Source organism: Haliotis rubra, unplaced genomic scaffold (genome assembly GCF_003918875.1).
Source record: "Haliotis rubra isolate DU_JTF1 unplaced genomic scaffold, ASM391887v1 Scf43, whole genome shotgun sequence".
In the NCBI taxonomy this organism is placed as follows: Eukaryota; Metazoa; Mollusca; class Gastropoda; order Lepetellida; family Haliotidae; genus Haliotis; species Haliotis rubra.
In genome coordinates, this window is record NW_025767113.1 from 1491734 (window position 1) to 1511908 (window position 20175).

Below are 20175 nucleotides of genomic sequence, written 5' to 3' on the forward strand. Positions count from 1 at the left end.
GTGGGTCAAGTTCATGGTCACTCTCTTCTGTGCTCAGTCGGTCCAAAACCCTTGTGAGAGTTACCGAGGAAACTCTGGAGACTAAACACCTTTTGTTTCTTGCCTGAGAAACAGGATATTTTACCTGCAAACAATAATGACTTCATTAATAAACTAACAATTAATCAATTCATAAAGTATAAAAGGAGAGAAGCTTCACTGCTTACAACTATCAAGAATGTGATCACATCATTCTGAACTTTTCAACATTCAGCGTGTGGGTCATTGCCCTATTATTTAAGTATTTTCCAACCAAAACTTCCAAGAATGTACAGACATAAGCTGGGCGACATTAGAGTAGCACACTAAAATATCATGAAAAAACAAACAATCTCAAGTATTGAATTTGAACACACATTCAAATGAAGCTACATGGAAGACTGTTACTGAAAACAGACTGGTAACAAGAAGACAACTCCACAAACCAATCAGGCTAAGACTTAGTGAGGGTATGAATTGAAGTACAGCCATTACCAATTTGGAAAAATATCTAAGTGGGTCCTCATTCCAGAAACAATCAAAGCGTTATGACTACTGTGACCTACACTAGTTACAGCACTATGAACATCGCCAAATCCAGTCATATAATGAATCAGCCATTGATCTAGGTGTTATATATTTGTTGTTCCTTTCTGCCCTGGCTTACCTGAATGGTGCAGTCGGATGATGACTGTGACTACCAGCAGCAACACCACCGGAACTATCAACAACACACCGATGATAATAGAGGGCATGTAGTCAGACTTCTTGTCATGGACGTCCTTCATCTCCTGAGTCACGGAACTGTTGCTTGTGCCTGCAATAGGGGGCATCTGTGTCCCTGTTGTGTCACTTGTGTCCTTGGGCTTCCCAGCAAAGCCTTTCTTATCAGGAACAGCTGCAATACATGGGGACACAACAACAGTAAAACAGATCTCTGTTGAAGATGGGAGTTGATGAATACTTGACTCGTGACTTGATGAACTTCAAATGTCACTATTTTGTATTTAGTGAGACACCAGTCTTGAATAACAGTGAGGTTTATAACTTTGGTGAAGAAAAACAGAAAGCTTGTTTGAGACAGGTGTAAAACTAGTCTTGGAGTGAACAAATAGTGAAACTGTGTGAAACTACTGAGAGACACACAGACAGGTGTGAGACAGATGTAACACCAAGGTGTCAATCAATACCTTACTGCTTGAGGGCAAATGATGTAGCAGTAGCGTTCCAAATGATATAACAAAAGATGGCTGAAGGAATCCATAGAGAGGAATGGAAGCCAAGCTGTCTACCACACAGATTCTGGACATGTGGATAATGTTAGTAAAAGAGAAATGGTTGCTTGTTACTTCAACCACACTACCTGCGGCCATGATAAATCTTCCAGGCTCGATTCCCTGGAACCTGCCAAACTTCACCTGCATCAATAGCATGAATGACCTGATTGTGGAATACCCAAAGACTGTGCAAGGGAGATAGCCCTGACATAGACACAATTCTAGCCTGCTCTGGACATCTCACTTACATTTGACAACTCATAGCGAAGAACATGAAGATATCTTGTTGAATACAGCACCAGGACTGAAGCAGCATGTTTTGTTGGGTGTAGGTCAACATAATGGACCCAGGTGTATGTGACTGCATGAACAATACTGCATGTTAATTCTTTACTGTTTTTAAAACCTAACAAACCTTCTGAACATCTAATCTATGGATGTACTTACCAATGACTGTGTCCGTCTTTGTGGGAACATTCATACTGAGGCATTCACACTTTGTGCGGATCAAAGTTCTCCACATACACAGCATGGTCGGTGGAGTCAACTGTCACATCATGGGGGTTCCGTAGACCCTGTAGAAGTGTCACACATTTAATGTTATCATCTGTTTCCACCTCATCATTGTTGCCTAGTGTAATGATGGGTAGACTTCACATAACAATAATACAGTAAAAAGTTTAGAAGCAATTACATAATGCAACAGCTGGTACATATTTGAATATCTGAATACAAGACTGAGTGACTGACTGAGTTTGGTTTTCGCCCGATTTTAGCAATATTACAGCAACATCACGGCCAGGGGACACAAGAAATGGGCTTTACATTGTACCCATGTGGCGATTCGAACCTGGGTCTTGGCATGACGAGCCAACCCTTTAAACACTAGGCTACCGAACGCCCCTGAATACAAGAAGCCAGATGTACTTATTCATTAAGTAGAGAATGAGTCTTACATTGGGGATGTCCCACGTCTGCAGCAGGTCTCCTGTGCTCAGGGCTATGGTGAACCCCTGGACTTTGGTCTGCTTGTCATCGTGGGGTGGGTCCATTTACAGCAAACAGGATCCGCCTGAAAGGGAACAATACTGGGTTAGCTACTTCCTGGTCTGACTGATTCATTCAACACCACATAATAAAACAGGTGTGAGACACAGCTAGAACTGTCATAACATTAACGGACAAGGTGCATATCTGGATTTGATTTTTCCCAAAGATGAATAATGCAAGGCGGAGAGATCACTGACCATGCAGAGGACAGTACTTTCGATGGCAAACACACGAGGACCCATGTGTTAGTTCTTGATGATAAATCGGAAGTTTCCATCCAGATCAAAGCATTGTATCCGTCCATTCTCGATCTGCTACACAAACCAGCTTCTTGTCCTCTGCTACAGTCACACTGTGGACGATGTTGAACACAGATGGGGGGACTCCAGCATCACCTGTAATGATCAAGAGAAACATACAGTGACAAGGCACAGTATTCTCACATGCTACAGGAATGAGTACACTGTATGTCCTTCCTTACTGACAAAAGGCTGTAAAACTCACAATAATGACAGGTTACCATTACAATTGTAAGATTGCATTCACAGTGAGAGGAAAGGTGCAGACAAGGGACCATCTCCTACCATTGTCTGTGAAGTCAGCTTGCCCCCACTCATCCAGCAATGTGCCGTTGCTGGAGTACTTGAGAACACGGCTGTTACAGTAGCTGCAACAAGAACATACCACAGTCAATCAGGATTAATTCAGACAGCACTTGACAGTTGGAGAGTTACAGAGAAACCAGATGTATCAAGATGTATATTTATTAGAAATACATTTGCAGGCTGTTTTGGGCACCTTCATCACGTACACCTGACAGCCAAAATACTGACACTAGTCTACTGAGAAGGACATGGAGGTCCTTATCATCTAGATTCTTTAATATTACTGCAGTTTGTAAAACATAGAAGTAACTAGGTGTGATTTGTAATAACTTTCATTTCTTCTAGGTAAAGTTCTTGGAACAAAGCAGCGTGGAAGAGAGTGAGTGAGGAAGATCAAGCTGTCATGTTTCATGTTCAGTAGTGTCAACAAATGTATCATTACATCAGGCTGGTTAACATATCATTCGTTCTACTACACCACAGACAAAAATCTTGAAGGGTACCCTTTTTTAAGAGTTTCAATCAAAAACCAGCCCTTTTCAGAAATTGAGCCTGTTTCACTGAGAGATCTTTGAGCTCAGATATTTTAAATCTGTGTACAATAAATAAGAGTTACAATAACTGCAGCACTAGTATTGCCCCTGATTCTATGCACGCTGCCCACAAGAATGATAACCCCATGATGAGCATCGATCGTGGCCCAGCCTGTGAGGGCTATACTCTGTGAGGAACCGTGTATATTCCTGCAGATACTGAGCTGTAAACATCACTGACCCATCTGCCACAAAGAACTCCCCAGACTCCATGACTGCGATGTCTGCTGGTTTACAGAAGTGTTCGTTGTCGCTGTCAGGCTCAAACTGTTTACCGAGGACCAAGTCTGGGGCGGACGCACCTTTGGGGATTCTCATCACCTGGAACAATGACTGAAACACTGGACAAAGTCGGAGGTAGGGGGACACCTGCTGTCACATTCAATGAAAGGGACAAATCATTGGCTTAATTCTAACTTTTATGTCTTTGTGAGCCACATCTACCTAGAATCTCAGCCAAGGATATAACCATGTAACATGCCGAAAACAGATGTAGACCGATGTGGTCTGATACAGTGACACAGACCAGCTTACACCTGAACCCGTGGCAAGAATCCCTCCATGACTACTGTACCTGGTGCAGGCCGATGTCGGTGACCCAGATGTTGCCCTTGGAGTCCACTTCGATACCATGGGGCAGATAGAATCTGGAACATACCACAAATAGGAGGAGCTGCAGAGATGTATGGAAACTAGGCCACTTCCTATACTGTCATTATGCACAGAAACGATGAAACAGTAATATGTTTTACTTTTTTCAAACTTTTATTGACATGAGCTGATACAGCTTGGGTCACCACTGTTTTACTACAACAACACTAGGTGTTCCAGAAGACTGAGGTAAATACTCACTGATTGCTGCCAAACTGCGGACCAGTTTGCCCTTCTTGTCAAGGACAATGATCACATTCTCGGTATGGGATCCTTGGGGATCAGCTTGTTGTTGATGTCAAATGTCCTGCAACAAACAGCAATACTCAATCCAGTACAACCACTTTATACATGAGCAGCGTTGTCCAGGTGAATGAACACAATTAGTTCAAAAATTTAAATATGTACCACTATTTTGGACTTTGGTTAAAATTCCATGCAAAGTCTACAGGACCTGACACGTACCGACTGTCCCACTGCCTACTGCCTCTGTGGAAGATGTACACATTCCCTTCCTTATCTGTGGCCATGCCTCCGATCTGCCCCAGGGTAAGCTCCTCAGCGGGCCAGGAGGGGTCAAACACCAGCGGGTCAGGGAGGTTATCTGCCTTGTCTGCAACAGATCCACAGGCATGATACTGGTTGTGTACAATGTTACACACCCCAACGGAGCAGTAGTTCCTGAGATCATGGCTATAAGTAGGCTATGAACAGACAAGGGAATGATCTTTAAGCAAAAATCAAGTGAACAGAAGATGACCATTTGACACAGTTTGCATAACATCAACTTGCAAGTAGAGGAATCTATTAGTGACAATACAGAATGGTTCAGTATCCCAAATTTGTGGGAGTAAAACAATATATAACAAAACATAGAACAATTCATAATATTTCATTCCTAAAGACGTACTATTCAGGTTCAAACATGCTGTATATCAGCTCACTTCACATGGTGACAATGTTTTAAATAATGAATCTGAACACAAGCTAGGTCAAATGGCAGCTGATGCAAACAGTGCTTGGACCAATCAAAAATGTAATTTTTAGAGTAAAATTGATATTTTATACTTATCCTGACTCATGCTCTTTTGCTTGTCTTCTTCTTCTTGCGAACATAGTGGAACACTTGTATCTCCTTATTTGAAGCTCCCTTCAAAATAAAATCACTAATTGGTACTCACCACGAGTTGCTCCCCTTTGTCTCCCCTGGCGGGAAAGGTGTCGCCACCCTCTGGCCATGTGCTCCACTCTCTCCTGATTTAGCGAGCCCAACACTTGAATTTACAGGGAAATCCAAAGTGTTATGTGGGGAGGATGGGAGGGCTAACCTCATGAGTCAGGATAAGTATAAAATATCAATTTTACTCTAAAATTACATATTTTTCCTTATCCTGACTCATGCTCTTTTGCTTGTAGCATCCTCACGGACGGAGAGGTGGGTAACAGAATACTTTGGATTTATAATTAGTGATTTTGTATAGATATACTGTAATATCCCCTCACGGAACTTCATGAAGGCTTAGATTTAGGATGTTTCCTGTATAAAGAAAACCATAGGTTATATAAAGCCATTAAAGGGGAATTACATTATGAATATATTGAACAATACATATAAATTATATATATATATATAGGTGACTCTGATAGAGGCACTGAAATTGACTATATCAAGTATATGCTTAAGGTTGAATACTTAAGCTGAACATATATACATAGCCCTAAAACTCCAGTGTAGAGTTATAAGCTAGATGAGTATGTATAAAATACATATTAATCTTGTGAGGATAATATTTTAAGCCCTACGAGGGACTGTCAGTTGCTGGCGAGGACCAGTGGTCGAAATGGTGAATGCCAGAGACATCTTCTGTAGTGATGTCTCTTAGGTAGTGATTAGCAAATACCATGTTAGATTTCCAATAGCATCCTTCCATAATCGTGTTCAAGGAACAGTTACCGTGTAGAGCTGAGGGTAGAGGCCAGTGCCCTGATCTCATGTGGATTTGATGCTGTTGGTGGGTCCCAAGCCTGCTGCCTTGTAGGCGCAGGAGAATGACAGTCCTTATCCAAATAGATATTGTGGTCCGTGACACTTCTGTTTGATTCGTGGCGATAATGGGATGAATAAGCGTTTGAGAAATCTTCTCCTTGTTTTGGATCGTCGTAAATAAACTTTGAGCTCTTACGGACACAGTGATAGGTCTTGTGTATCTTGTGATCGAGAATAGAGGATAAGCCGGGATGTGGAATAATCTGTCTGGTTGACCTGGCAGTTGATTTTCGCGATGAAATCCCATCTTAATCCGAGTGCTGTGTTATGATTGTCATCAAACTGTATCCCTCTAAGTAATCCAGAGCGTGAATTTCAGACATTCTTGCTGCTGTGGCTAGCGATAGCAGAAACAATGTTTTCTGTGAGAGAAATTCAAAGTTTGTCGATTCAAGGTTCATAGACCTCACTTTCGTGAGGTGTTGTAACACTACATTCAGATCCCAAGCTGGGCGTGGAACTTCGCTTTGGTCCTCCAATCGAAAGCTTCGTAGTAAGGCCAGTAACTCTGGAGATCTTGTCAATTTGACACCCGTTCTCATGGTGATTACAGAGCTAAAGCGGCAAGATATGTTGATATCGTTGAACCTTTTAAATGTTTGTTTTGGCGTAGGTAATACAAATAGTCTGCCACTTGAGGTTGTGAAGCCTCTCTTGCTGTAAACCCTTTCTTTGTTGCATAATTTTGAAACTGTGCCACTTGTAGGTCGTACAAGTTCACGAGTTGAGTAACGTAAACAAAGCGTGACTGCTTTTGCCGCCCTGGCAGAATATCCTCTCTTGTTTAAACACATTTGTATACAGTCCATGCGTGTAGTTGGAACATTGCTGGGTTTCCGTGCACTTGTTTGGTGTGAGGATGAATTAACAGGTTTCTTGGCTGCTTGGGTAGCTCCAGTGTTGGTTGACCGATTTCTTGAATTAGTATGGGAAACCACGTTCTCTGGCCCGGCCAGTAAGAGTAGCGACCAAAGTGAGTTGTAGGCTCTGTGTTTGTCTGATTTTCTGTAATACTTGAGGTATTATTGCTGGCGCGGAAGCGCGTGCGCATTGAGGCCTTCCATGATAGACTTAGAAGTCCGTTGCCCAAGCTTGGGGGTCTGGGACTGGTGACACGAATGTCGGTAGCTGATTGTTGAATCGGCGTGGCGAATAGGTCTATTAGCGGCGGCCCTAATTGCTTGATTATCTGTGCAAAAATTTCCCTGTTGATCATCCACTCTGTCGGTGATGGTAGATGAGGCGAGAGAAGCGTCTGCTAGTATATTTCTGGCTCGGGAATGTGCACTGCTCTGACATGTAGATTTAGATCTTGTATTAAATCGAACAGTTGAAAGCTTAGGTTCAAAAGGTTCATCGATCTCGTTGAGCCTTGCTTGTTTATGTAGAAACGCCACTGTCGAATTGTCTGTATGGATCATTAGCGCATTTTGTAGAAATGTGCTCCAATGTAGAATGGCGTTGATTACAGCTTTCATTTCTAGACTGTTTATATGGAGTTTGCATTCTTGCTGATTCCATAACCCTGATATCGTGTGGTTGGTGAGATGAGCTCCCCAACCTTGGAGTAACAGCATCTACATACAGATGGGTTTTGTATTCCTGCTCTGCTAAACAAATCCCTTCATGAACATTCGATTTCTTGGTCCACCATAGTAGATGTGGTCTGAGATGTTTCGGTAGACTGAATGGTTGTACATCGTTGAGATGTCGTTGATGAGGACCTGTAGGGGGCGTAACTGTAATCTGCCTGTGACAGTCATGTCTTGGGCTGATCTTGAGAAGACCTAGTAGGCTCTGCCATTGTAGCAGTGGTAGCGAGGAGAGTAGAGCTGGTGGAATGGTCTGTTGTATCTTGAGCCAACGGTCTTCTGGTACCATAATACGGTTGCGATTTGTGATGAATCGAATACCTAGGAACTGTAGGTCTTTGCGATGGTACTAGGTCCGACTTGCGTAAGTTTACTAACCAACCTAGTTGTGTTAGTAGCTTTATGATGTAATTTAACTGTAGTTTGAGGCGCCAGTGGATCTTGATCTACTTGTATCCCGTCGTCGAGGTAAAAGCACTCGCGTAGCCCTTGACGATGTAGAAATTTGATAATCGGTTTTTCGTTATCCTCGTGAATAGCCAGGGGCTGATGATATTCGAATGGGAGTACTTTCCACTGGTAATGTAGCCCTTCTAGAGTAAATCGTGAGGTATTTCCTGGAATCGGGATGAATGGGGATGTGCAAGTAGGCATCCTGTAGATCTATGCTGCCCATGTAGTCCATAGGATGAATCATCTGGCGTAACTGAGGTAAATGTATCATCTTGAAACCGATTGGTTTCGCGTAGATAGTTCTTGTTGAAAAAGCTCATGTTGTAGATGAGTCTGTATTTCTCCGTGGAGTTTTTCTTGGGAACTAGGAAAACTGGGGAGTAGAAACCTGGTTCGACGTTTGCTTGATCTATTACTTCTATGGCCTGTTTGGATAGGAGTGATGAAACAGCCTCTTTTATCTTTGGTAGTTGTTGCGCTTGTAAATCGAACTTGGGGGGTTTGATTGTCAGCGGAGGCTTGGCCTGTAGAGGGATACGAAATCCGTGTTGAAGAATGTTGGAGACGTAAGGGTCTTGCAGTATTCCCCAGTTTTCCCAGTGTAGTTGGGCGTCCACCCACTTGAGCTGGTTGTACTGGAGCGGCTGGGGTGGAAGACTCCAGTCGTTCCGAACCTGTGTTTCAGCGTCTATAATTGCGGGAACCTCTGGGTGTCCTGCCTCTTCCTGATCCTCCTCTATAGTTGCCATATGGTGACGAAAAGAATCTTTACCTCTAGAGCTGGCTATCTTCCTGTCTCTTGCTCTTTGTGGCCCGTGAACTTAGATCTGCCTGAGTATCTTTGTGAAGTCTGACGAATGGACGCTGGCTAGTGTGTCCATCGATCTAATCATAAGGACTTCCCTGGAATCTTAGAGACTTCCTTGGCGACTTTGTCGATTTCTCCGTCAAAGATGGATGTTGTCGACCACGGGGCTGTATAAAGTGGGGCTGTAAAGTTCTCCCCAATTACAGGAAGCTGAGGAGGCCTTGACGACGAGCTAAGGTCAGTGCTGCTGAAACAGATGTAAGATGATCCGTTAAAACTGCTGATCTTTCTTTTGCATAAGTAAGGCAGAATAAATCATTCTATCATCTTCCCGTCGTGGAATCCCGAATCTAGTAATAAGAGTCTCATTGATCGTCCTAGATCTATTTAACCCAAAGAACATACGTCTTTCGTCATGGTTTCTATATGAGCCAACTGCGATCATCCATCTTGTAAATCTTGTTCTTTACATAGCTGATGATCTTATAGTTCTCATCGATGTCCTGGGCCTTGTAGAAGGAGTCCATGTTATCGTGGAGAACTTCTTGGCTTGAAAGTTGGGCAGATGTGGTATCTGAACTTTCGTAGCTTTCTGGAAAGCTGCATCTAGATTCTGTGGCACTGCCGCTAATCGGATTCGATCGGGGTAGAGTGATTGCATCTGGATCATCTTCCTTCATCAAATGCGTCTGAGCTGTATTGCCACTTTTAGATGGTGATGTGAGATCTAGGTTATTGACCATCCAATACCGTATCTGCATCAGAAAATATGATTCCTCCATCATCCTCAAAACCATCATCATTAATAAATTGTAGATGCTCGCCGGGACTGCGTGTAGCTGTCTGTATATCTGATGAGGTTTGTGGCGATCTAGTTGACTTGTGCGCGCTCTATGTGGAGATCTGATGGGTGATCGACCTGGTGATGAAGCGGTGGAGATCGTCTATGGGATGATCTTCGAGACTTGTGAGGTGAATGTTGATAGCCGCTGAAGCTCTTCGGCAGTCCCTCGATGTTCTTCTAGACGATGAAGATCTGGAATCATATGTCCTTCGCGAATGCCTTCGCGAAGCTTCATTTGCGTCCGGTCCGGGGGATCGATGATATGACCTTCGCGAAGGCTTCCGTGATGTCTGATGGTCTGAGTCCATATCTAGAGATGAAATCGAAGATGGTGATGATCTCTCCCGCCTTCGCGAAGGCCTTCGCGAAGGCTGTACATCTAGGTCCTTCGTCAAGGTGGTGCGGGACTTCCTTCGCGAAGGTGACATCGTCTTGGCTGCTACGTTGACGGGGGGTGCCTCTGGGGTGCTGTCTACGTTGGAGCCTTCGCGAAGGCTCGGACCCTGCTTGCGCAGTTTGTAGTGGTCCTCCATGATGTTCATAATCTGCCGCATCATGTCTTCTGGGATGATCTGTGACGAAGTCGTCGGCGTCTTTTCTGCGATGGGGTTCACATCAATGACGTCTGACGTCGGTGTAGAGGCATCAGGCTGCATGGAGATCTCTGCAGAAGTCACAGTCGCTGACACCGGTCGCTTCTTCTGCCGTAAGTCGGGGATGATTATCGGCTGATCATCGTAGAGGCCCAACTCTGCTGCTGGAACGATCTCGGCTGAGAAAGTTCTTGCTGTCTTCGTAGATTTCCCTTTGGAAGTCTGCGCTGCCCTGGGTGTCCTCAATCTGCGTTGAGACGACGATGAGGCCCTCTTAGACTTAGTCTGCAATGGCGGGATGTCTGGGGAGGCGGTCGTTTCATCGAGAGTAACGGACTGCGTCCACGTTCCTCTGCGCAGGGGTCTCTAGCAGAACACCAGGCGCGGAGAGGGTCGATCGCTAGCAGCTGACTGGATGGAATATCTGGACTCTCTGCCATGTTTTGCCCTTGTTTTGCGTGATCTATCTGCAGCACGTCTTAAGACATAAAGATGATATTTATTAAATGCAGAATGAGATAAATTAATGCAGTAACTGCAGCGTGAATTAAAGCGCTGCGGTAGAACAACTAGGGCATATTACATGTGGATCGGAGGCAGAAAAGCGTAATCTACAAATCGTACAGATTTTCATGAGCGTAAAGCTAGCTGAACAATCCACGAATACCGTGAATAAACAGTAGAAATCACGATAATTAATCAATACAAATAGTAAAGGATACTAGCTATACCTCTATAGTAACCTATGAGAGGTAAAAACTAAGAGATTATCAAAGGATATGTGTGTAAGGAGACACAAGGCGCTCTCACATCCTGCTCACTGGGCGAAGAAGGAGAGAGTGAAGCACATGGCCAGAGGGTGGCGACACCTTTCCCGCCAGGGGAGACCAAGGGGAGCAACTCGTGGTGAGTACCAATTAGTGATTTTATTTTGAAGGGAGCTTCAAATAAGGAGATACAAGTGTTCCACTATGTTCGCAAGAAGAAGAAGACAAGCAAAAGAGCATGAGTCAGGATAAGGAAAAATTGTGAGAGTTTCAACCAGACCATCAGCTCCCTGCTTACAACATTTAACACCCTGACAAATACTCATTACTCAGCTTGTCAATTATCTCTACTGATGACAAAACATGCTACTGATTATCATCTGGAACACCCACAGAAGAAAGCTGTCCATGCTGTTAGTGACACGTGTGGTGATGGAGACAGTGGTATGCCAATCATGTAACTGCACATTACATGGCAAATCTACCCTATCTTCAATACTAATACATAGAATACACTTGTGAAATAATCATGAGCACTACCATGTGCAATATATAGAAAGACATGCCTGTGAGGGTGAAAAATATTACACACAAGAAAATATTGATACAACTGATATTGTCCAGTACATAGCGGAGGTCATTCCAGAGCATTCTCTACACGTTACACACACAGGGACTGGAGAGTGCAAAGGTGGCCCAGTAGTCTAGGCTGGCACAATTTACTGTTCAGCATCACGGCACGTCAGTAAGCTATGATTGTGGGGTTTGAATCCTGATTATCCCAGTTATGTTTCTGGGTGTGTCAGCTTGACACCCACACCTGCTGGCTGCTGGGGGTAAATTCAGTGCTGTGCAAAGTGGGAGACCTATCTCTACACACACACAAAACAGTAAACACATCCAAACAGATCACGACTACTATAAAACAAAGCAGACACTAAGCCTAATGAATCGAACGGGATCAGTACTGTGCAACTATCAGCGACAACTACCTTCATGACAAATCAGGAAACAATGTGACACAACAACACTGCATCTGGTAACATGCCACAACGATGTGTCTTACGACTGGCTTCACTCTGGCTGCCATGATCTGTGGAGCTGCTTAGAGTTCGTCCCCCCTTGTCTTGGCCTGTCAGTCGGCCTGGCCACGTATCCTCTTGAATTGTACTCGGAATCTGTGTTCTTCAGGGATGGCCGTCTGTCATGTGGAACCTCACTAAGCTGCCGGTTCATTTCTTCAAAAGCCTTATTCCTGTTCCTGTTTCGATTCCGTCGGAAACTACTCCGAGAGTAAGCATCACGGTCATCATCACGCGACTCCCCAAGATCATCATAATAATCTTGTCCGAACCTTTTTTTGATTTCTCATAGGACCTAGATTTTTCAAATATTCTGAATACAAAGAATAGTCAGGATAGTCTTCTTGCATTGAGTAGCCTTGGCCTCCCAAGTAAGGCATGTCATTACCTGTCTGGTCCACAGTTTGCGAGGCCTCGGTCTGCATGCCAGAGTGATGGTGATGATGTCCCATAGCTTCCTCCTCCAGCTCCGGGTTCGGTGGCAGAGGGACGTCGGAGTCCTGGGGGATGTTGGCGATGAGATTGGGTTGCTGGTTTCCCCCACATTGCCCCGAGGGCATCTTGACGCTGGAGTCGGTGTAGTACATGATGTAGAAGTTGCACATCTCATCTGCTCCTGTAGCTCTGTTGGGAAAAAAACAAGTCATCATCAAGTAAACTCTCAAACCAGAAATATCAGTTGCAATGAAAACTACCAAAGGAAGGACATGAAATAGCTCATGAGTAATTACATTCACAGTGTCTTGTTATGTTGCAAACGTCCTGTGTAACTAGATTGTAGAGAGGTCTCAGATTGGTTGATGGCTATGTGGCAGTCAGCCAGTAGGAGGAGCACAGCTGTATGGGCCTCATGACACGCCCAGCCAGGTCACACCCACTACTCAGGTAACACAACTGGGGACCTTTTCTCACCTGGGCAAATCACAATAAAGTGAATGAATGACTACTCGATGGAAATTTAATTTTCATTCACACAAACTTACCCAATGTTTGTGACTCTATTCCTGCTAGTTGAATCAAAGGTACATCGTGCAGCCTGTTGGAATAAAATAGTGCTTGATGAAGATGTTGGTGTATATATTGACGATACTACTGCCAAGAGCTTCTGGCATGTCCTGACACACTGTACTGTGTATCGGATGCAGTCTGATGGGTAACTGACTCCCATGTCCAAACCGTCCCCATCACATCTAATGCCACTGCCTGACATGGAGCACATAGGTCACACTGTGCCAGCACCTTCACAGCTTGGTGAGAAGTGAAAGTGTCACAAAACATGTAGTGTCATGCTGTTAATGACACAGACTTGACTTACAAAACATATTGTGGTTTGTGAAGATCCTCAGGTACAGTTTTGGCAGAACATAGATACATTGTTTCAAGTGTGAAGGAAAGTCAGATTATATCTCTTCTTTCATCAACACATTATATGTTATGACAAGGTAGAACATGTCTACGGGTTATGTGGTCAGCTTACCAGTCCATCGCCTGGGTTCACAGTGAAGGAGCCATTTACTGGGTAAAATGCCTGTAAAACAAAAGTCAACTTATGAATATTATACTCCCTGCAGATACAAAGGCCGTCCACACCATCACTCACTCTCCTGCTGGCTGTATTTGTCGGTGTTTCCCTAACTGTACAACAATGTTTGGACCAGTAGATGCATACAATCCAAATGGCAGTTACAGATATACAGGATTGACTACTTGCTTCCAAAGGAAATACTATTAAATTTCAACAACATATTAAAGAACTCCCCAATTCCCCTTACTATCTGCTACCTACCTGGGGCCACTGTGGATTGCCCTTGCCAATTTCATACCAGGTGTCGTTGAAGAGATAACCAGATATCACTTTTCCTGAAAATTGACGCAAACGTTTTTTCAGCACATAATCAGAATTTAACATTCAAATACAAGGTGAGTTGAGAGGTGCAGTGTGTTTCACTTGATAGGTGATGTACCCTGAAATGGGTGTGTGGCAAGAGGTCCAATTAAACAAGTTCTACAGTGCTGGTCTCCTCAGAAGCACATTACACTGCTTCGGGCTGGCCAGTCTGTGTTTAAAGCCTTCAGTGTTGAGCACCAGGCAGGGAAACAACAAGGTCCATGTTTTATAGTACTTTGGTAAGATGGGGCCCCGGGGATATGCCTTACTGCTTGATGGACACATATATTTTCACCTATAGGCCATAGAGGCAGTCTGTTGACTTAAGGAGGAGCAATTCTTACATTACCTTATATCAGCCAGGGTGGAAACAGGAAAGAGATCATTTACTGTCATATCTCACATATTGACTGAAGAATGTAACATCATTCACAAGGACAACAGTCGTTACATGTACATGCTTCAGCTGTAACAGGTCCCTGTCCCCAGCTGTAACAAGCCCCAATTGTAACTAGACACAGCTGTAACAGGCCCCCATGTGTAACAGGCCCCAGCTGTACCAGGTCCTAACTGGTCCCAGCAGCAACTGCTCACAGCTGTAACAGGCCCCAGCTGTAACAGGCCCCCATGTGAAACAGGCCCAAGCTGTAACTTGTCCAAGCGACAGCCCAGTACGTACCAAGACTGTGGGCATGTGTCCTGTAGGCAAAGGGATGCATAGGCTTGGGTCCGGTGTATGTGCAGCTGATGTCAGAGTGAGTCACTGCAAGCAAAGGTAGATTTCATACAGCACAGCATTTCAAAGTAATGTCAGGGACACCACACAATTACTCACTGAATGATTGATGGTGAAACTGTGTATTGACAAGTCATCCATGCGTAACATCCTGGGTTCACCAATCATACATTAAAGGAATCAAACAAGACAGGCAGAACTGGAAACAACTAACTTTTAACCACATTTCTTCAATCAAACTGCTGCATGTGTTTACATGAAAACTAAGTGCTCACCAGGGGTGTTTGGGGGGATCTCAATTCTGTAGGATGCCATCAGATGTATTCCTGCAACATACTTCTGTCTGAAACAGATAATGTCAATCACATCTTTACAAAGTTTACTGACATCCTCCTTCTTTAAAGACATCTAACTGTTCCCCTAGGACTACCAGCATGTTCCCTTCCATGACTGAATACTGTACAGGTTTTCACAACTCGATCCGCAGAGAATAAATGTCATGTCTTTGACTTTTCAATGTTATAACTATATGCCCAGCACACAAAGCCCTGAGAAATGAGTCCCAGTAGGTGTGTGTGTGCATTATGAAACTAACAGCAGCATAACTGAGGTATAAATTTCATTATTCTCACCTTTCAGGAGTGAGATAGATACGTATTCCTGAGTAGTCACGAGGCATAGTTTCTGCAAGACAAAATATTACATTTGGACAAGGTTCAAACAGGAGAGTAGGGGTGGAAAACATTCATTCTTGCATAACAGTGATTTATTTCTGCCTCTGAACCTTAGGCAGATCTATGTTTCACCAAACCCAGCCAGCAATTGCTGACTGGATGATATTTATGATACCTTATATGAAAAATGTGTTTTATGATGTTTAAGAAGTTTACCTCACTATTTGGGCACTCCAGGGAAAGGCAGTCACATGATCAAGCTCAAAAATTCAAAGAAAGCAACTGAAATGTTTGACTTTGACCAGGTAACTTGGGATTTTAGAATGATTAGTGCCGATTACTGCTTTGGGTCAAAATTCAAGTCACAGTATGTGACGGACATGGCAATTACCAATGTGTTGTTTACATTGTGTTTTTAGATCCTACCTCCCACTACATCAACAAGGTGCCTCAACACAATGCTATTTGCATGTAATTTGACTTTCCAGTTAGCAGAAGTAATGACACACCTGCATATATCCCACAACCCCTTGGTCTGGATGCTTCCCTGTATGTACATAAACATTCAGCACAGGATTCATACAGTTGCATATCCAGTTCACCTAGCCCCACACGCACAATCCTTGTTTAGGTGACGTAGAGACTTACCGCTGAACTTATGCTTGTAGTGGACTTGTAGCACGATGGTTTTGATGGACGAGGCTCTACCCACTCGAAAACCAACATCTGTCAACACATCATATGTATGTAGGTAGTGAAATGGTCTGAAGGACCAGTATATAATTGTTATTTTGTATCTAAGTTTTTTGATAAACAAAACCACTGCATTAACAGTCATATCTACTGACAATGATGTCAAGTGACAGATTCAGGCAAGTAGAGAGCCAAACAAAGTGAAGTGTACATAAGGGATGGCTTTTCTATTGGACAAGTGGTCAGTCACATGGCTGACCAACTGATGTTCAGGATGTGTGAACATCACATTATGATGTTAAGTATCTGCATAACATCACTGCTGAAGATATTTATTTTCTATTTGGTTTCCTCAGTTCCAAACTTAATTAATATTATGTGGGGCAAATAATGCTTTGCAGAAAATTATTGGTAAACTTTCAATTAGAAATAGTGAATTTTATTCACAAATGGAAAAGTTCAGTTACAAAAGGTAATGTATTACAAAACTGGTCATGGTTATTCATAATGGTAGAGCGCAACACACTGACTAAAATAACTGTGCCGATCACAAGGTCATTTTGCTGTAGTAACAATGGTAACTAACACATATTTTCAAATACTTCCAGATACATAGCCCCTCTGAGTTTGAATTCAAATATACTTGATTATGAAATTATCTTTGTGATACATTACACAGCTTGGAGCTATGTATTCATATTACTGTTCAGTGTGTCAACTTCATCAAACTATTTGCACATTTGAAAGTAAAATGAGTGAAGGAAAGACAACAATGTAAGATGAAAGTCACCTTTAGGTAGGCGAGTGGGTGGTGCAGCTTTGGCCCAGGCGAACATGATCTGCTCCTGGGAACGGTCCCGGCACACGGCTGGGCACTTCCTGCAGCAACAACAGTGAGTGAGTGACAGAAACGTTCAGGATATATGAGTTTTAGAAACAGAAACCAGTGGTACGACACAGCCAGGGATCGTACCACTGACCTTAGAGTAGAACGTTGAAGCCCACCTACCATATGTCTGTACCTCTGGCAGGTTCCCCGAAACAGCCAGGGATCGTACCACTGACCTTAGAGTAGAACGTTGAAGCCCACCTACCATATGTCTGTACCTCTGGCAGGTTCCCCGACACAGCCAGGGATCGTACCACTGACCTTAGAGTAGAACGTTGAAGCCCACCTACCATATGTCTGTACCTCTGGCAGGCACGCACTGACCCGCCCACCTACCATAGTACCTCTGGCAGGTTCCCCGAAACAGGGATCGCACTCACTGACCTTAGAGTAGAACGTTGAAGCCCACCTACCATATGTCTGTCCCGCACCTCTGGCAGGTTCCCCGACACAGCCAGGATCGATACATTCACTGACCTTAGAGTAGAACGTTGAAGCCCACCTACCATATGTCTGTACCTCTGGCAGGTTCCCCGACACAGCCAGGGATCGTACCACTGACCTTAGAGTAGAACGTTGAAGCCCACCTACCATATGTCTGTACCTCTGGCAGGTTCCCCGACACAGCCAGGGATCGTACCACTGACCTTAGAGTAGAACGTTGAAGCCCACCTACCATATGTCTGTACCTCTGGCAGGGTTACCACCGACACAGCCAGGGAAGCCCACCTACCACTGACCTTAGAGTAGAACGTTGAAGCCCACCTACCATATGTCTGTACCTCTGGCAGGTTCCCCGAAACAGCCAGGGATCGTACCACTGACCTTAGAGTAGAACGTTGAAGCCCACCTACCATATGTCTGTACCTCTGGCAGGTTCCCCGACACAGCCAGGGATCGTACCACTGACCTTAGAGTAGAATGTTGAAGCCAACCTACCATATGTCTGTACCTCTGGCAGGCTCCCCGTCACAGCCATACAGCAGGATGTGGTGAGCTGTCTTCACATCAGCCATAGCCTCAAACTTAACTGTAACACCATCAAATGTTACAGGTATAATTAGCAACAAAGCAAACAAATGCTGGTTGACAGGTCACATCATGTGAATCGCCCTCCAATATGCGTGTGAGTAAAAGTAAACAATGTTGGAACTTATAGACAGGGCTGGGAATCTCCTTTAAGATGAATTACTTGATGACAATCTTATTTTTCCCTCAAACAGAATGCTTTTCCAACATAAGGTAGAACTGCACACTCACCAATGTAGTTCTCATCCATATCTAAGTCCTTCAAACTGTAGCTGGAACAAAGGTAGGAATCCGGCTGAAACACAAAGAATAAAATCCATACATCTGTACATCACACGGTGTGTGCCACAGCATGGGCACATCATCCACATATCTGTACAGCACACAGTGTGTGCCACAGCATGGGCACATCATCCACATATCTGTACATCACACAGTTTGAGCCACAACATGGGCACATCATCAACATATCTGTACATCACACAGTGTGTGCCACAGCATCCACATATCTGTACATCACACAGTTTGAGCCACAACATGGGCACATCATCAACATATCTGTACATCACACAGTGTGTGCCACAGCATGGGCACATCATCCACATATCTGTACATCACACAGTTTGAGCCAAAACATGGGCACATCATCCACATATCTGTACATCACACAGTGTGTGCCACAGCATGGGCACATCATCCACATATCTGTACAGTGTGCCACAGCATGGGCACATCATCCACATATCTGTACAGTGTGCCACAGCATGGGCACATCATCCACATATCTGTACATCACAGTGTGTGCCACAACATGGGCACATCATCCACATATCTGTCTACAGTGTGCCACAGCATGGGCACATCATCCATATATGTGTACATCACATAGTGTGTGCCACAGCATGGGCACATCATCCATATATGTGTACATCACAAAGTGTGTGCCACAGCATGGGCACATCATACATATATCTGTACATCACACAGTGTGTGCCACAGCATGGGCACATCATGCTAAGTGGGCCCTGCCCTTTCAGTTCTATGAAAATGGCTGGATAATGGCGGCAAGAAGCAGGGTTTTCAACATGGCTGCCACTGGCGCCATGTAAAGATTGGATTCCAACCTCTTGAATAAAGTGGGGTGTCACTGGTAGGGACACATTTGTGAAGTAATAACTTTAATGGTACCTTGGTTTCTAAGGACTATATGTGCCAACTGACAATCATACCATGGTATAAGCTCAATTTCAGTTAGATGATAACAAGAAGACAAAGTCATCAATATCCCCCGCTACAGTAAAATCATCTTCATGAACAGGTCAACTAGTTATGACTCTGTGATGCTTGTATTAATAACAGACTGCCTGAGTGCTTCCATGGTTAGATGTACCTCAGTAATGTTGATACTGGAAATAGAGTAGTGCTGTTGATTTATGTCATTAGGTTCTTGAATACCCACAAAATGGAAGGAGAGTATTGAAAGGTTATAAACTTCTGCTCCGGTAAGGAGCACAACAAACAATTTCAGTGAAAGTAAAACTGCCATGGAAACGCAAAACCTATTTTATTCAGAAATCCAAAACTATCTAAAGGCACCTGTTCACCACCAGACCTATCTTTGTGCAAAGAAATATTGAAAGGTTTTTATGTTCTGGTCTGGAAAAGACGGACAGTGTCCAAAATAATATCAACACCCCCAAACCCTCCCCCACCCCCACCTTCCACCTTATTGCAAAATGTGCTTCACATGATAATTTTTCTTATCACTCTAATAATTCAAAGGAAATATGATGATGTTAGAAAATGAAAAACAGACTTGTAGAAGTAGTGAAATGATCAATATGACCACCATTTACTGCTTGTTACAGTATGGACTATTGAACGGC

General features: G+C 43.7%; 1 protein-coding gene across 1 annotated transcript in view; it reads right to left on the reverse strand.

Annotated features, from left to right (window-relative positions):
- Positions 1 to 20175, reverse strand: part of LOC124288942 (peptidyl-glycine alpha-amidating monooxygenase B-like) — a 31342-nt gene that overhangs the window by 220 nt on the left and 10947 nt on the right. The window contains 25 exon segments of the mRNA XM_046725532.1: positions 2 to 43; positions 45 to 124; positions 686 to 916; positions 1382 to 1436; positions 1793 to 1870; positions 2252 to 2347; positions 2543 to 2654; positions 2656 to 2740; positions 2930 to 3012; positions 3725 to 3864; positions 4118 to 4190; positions 4396 to 4414; positions 4417 to 4467; positions 4649 to 4807; positions 12769 to 13004; positions 13364 to 13416; positions 13858 to 13908; positions 14167 to 14240; positions 14948 to 15031; positions 15280 to 15347; positions 15637 to 15688; positions 16327 to 16404; positions 17162 to 17250; positions 18200 to 18290; positions 18521 to 18584. Coding sequence (XP_046581488.1) covers positions 2 to 43; positions 45 to 124; positions 686 to 916; positions 1382 to 1436; positions 1793 to 1870; positions 2252 to 2347; positions 2543 to 2654; positions 2656 to 2740; positions 2930 to 3012; positions 3725 to 3864; positions 4118 to 4190; positions 4396 to 4414; positions 4417 to 4467; positions 4649 to 4807; positions 12769 to 13004; positions 13364 to 13416; positions 13858 to 13908; positions 14167 to 14240; positions 14948 to 15031; positions 15280 to 15347; positions 15637 to 15688; positions 16327 to 16404; positions 17162 to 17250; positions 18200 to 18290; positions 18521 to 18584 — 2244 coding nt within the window.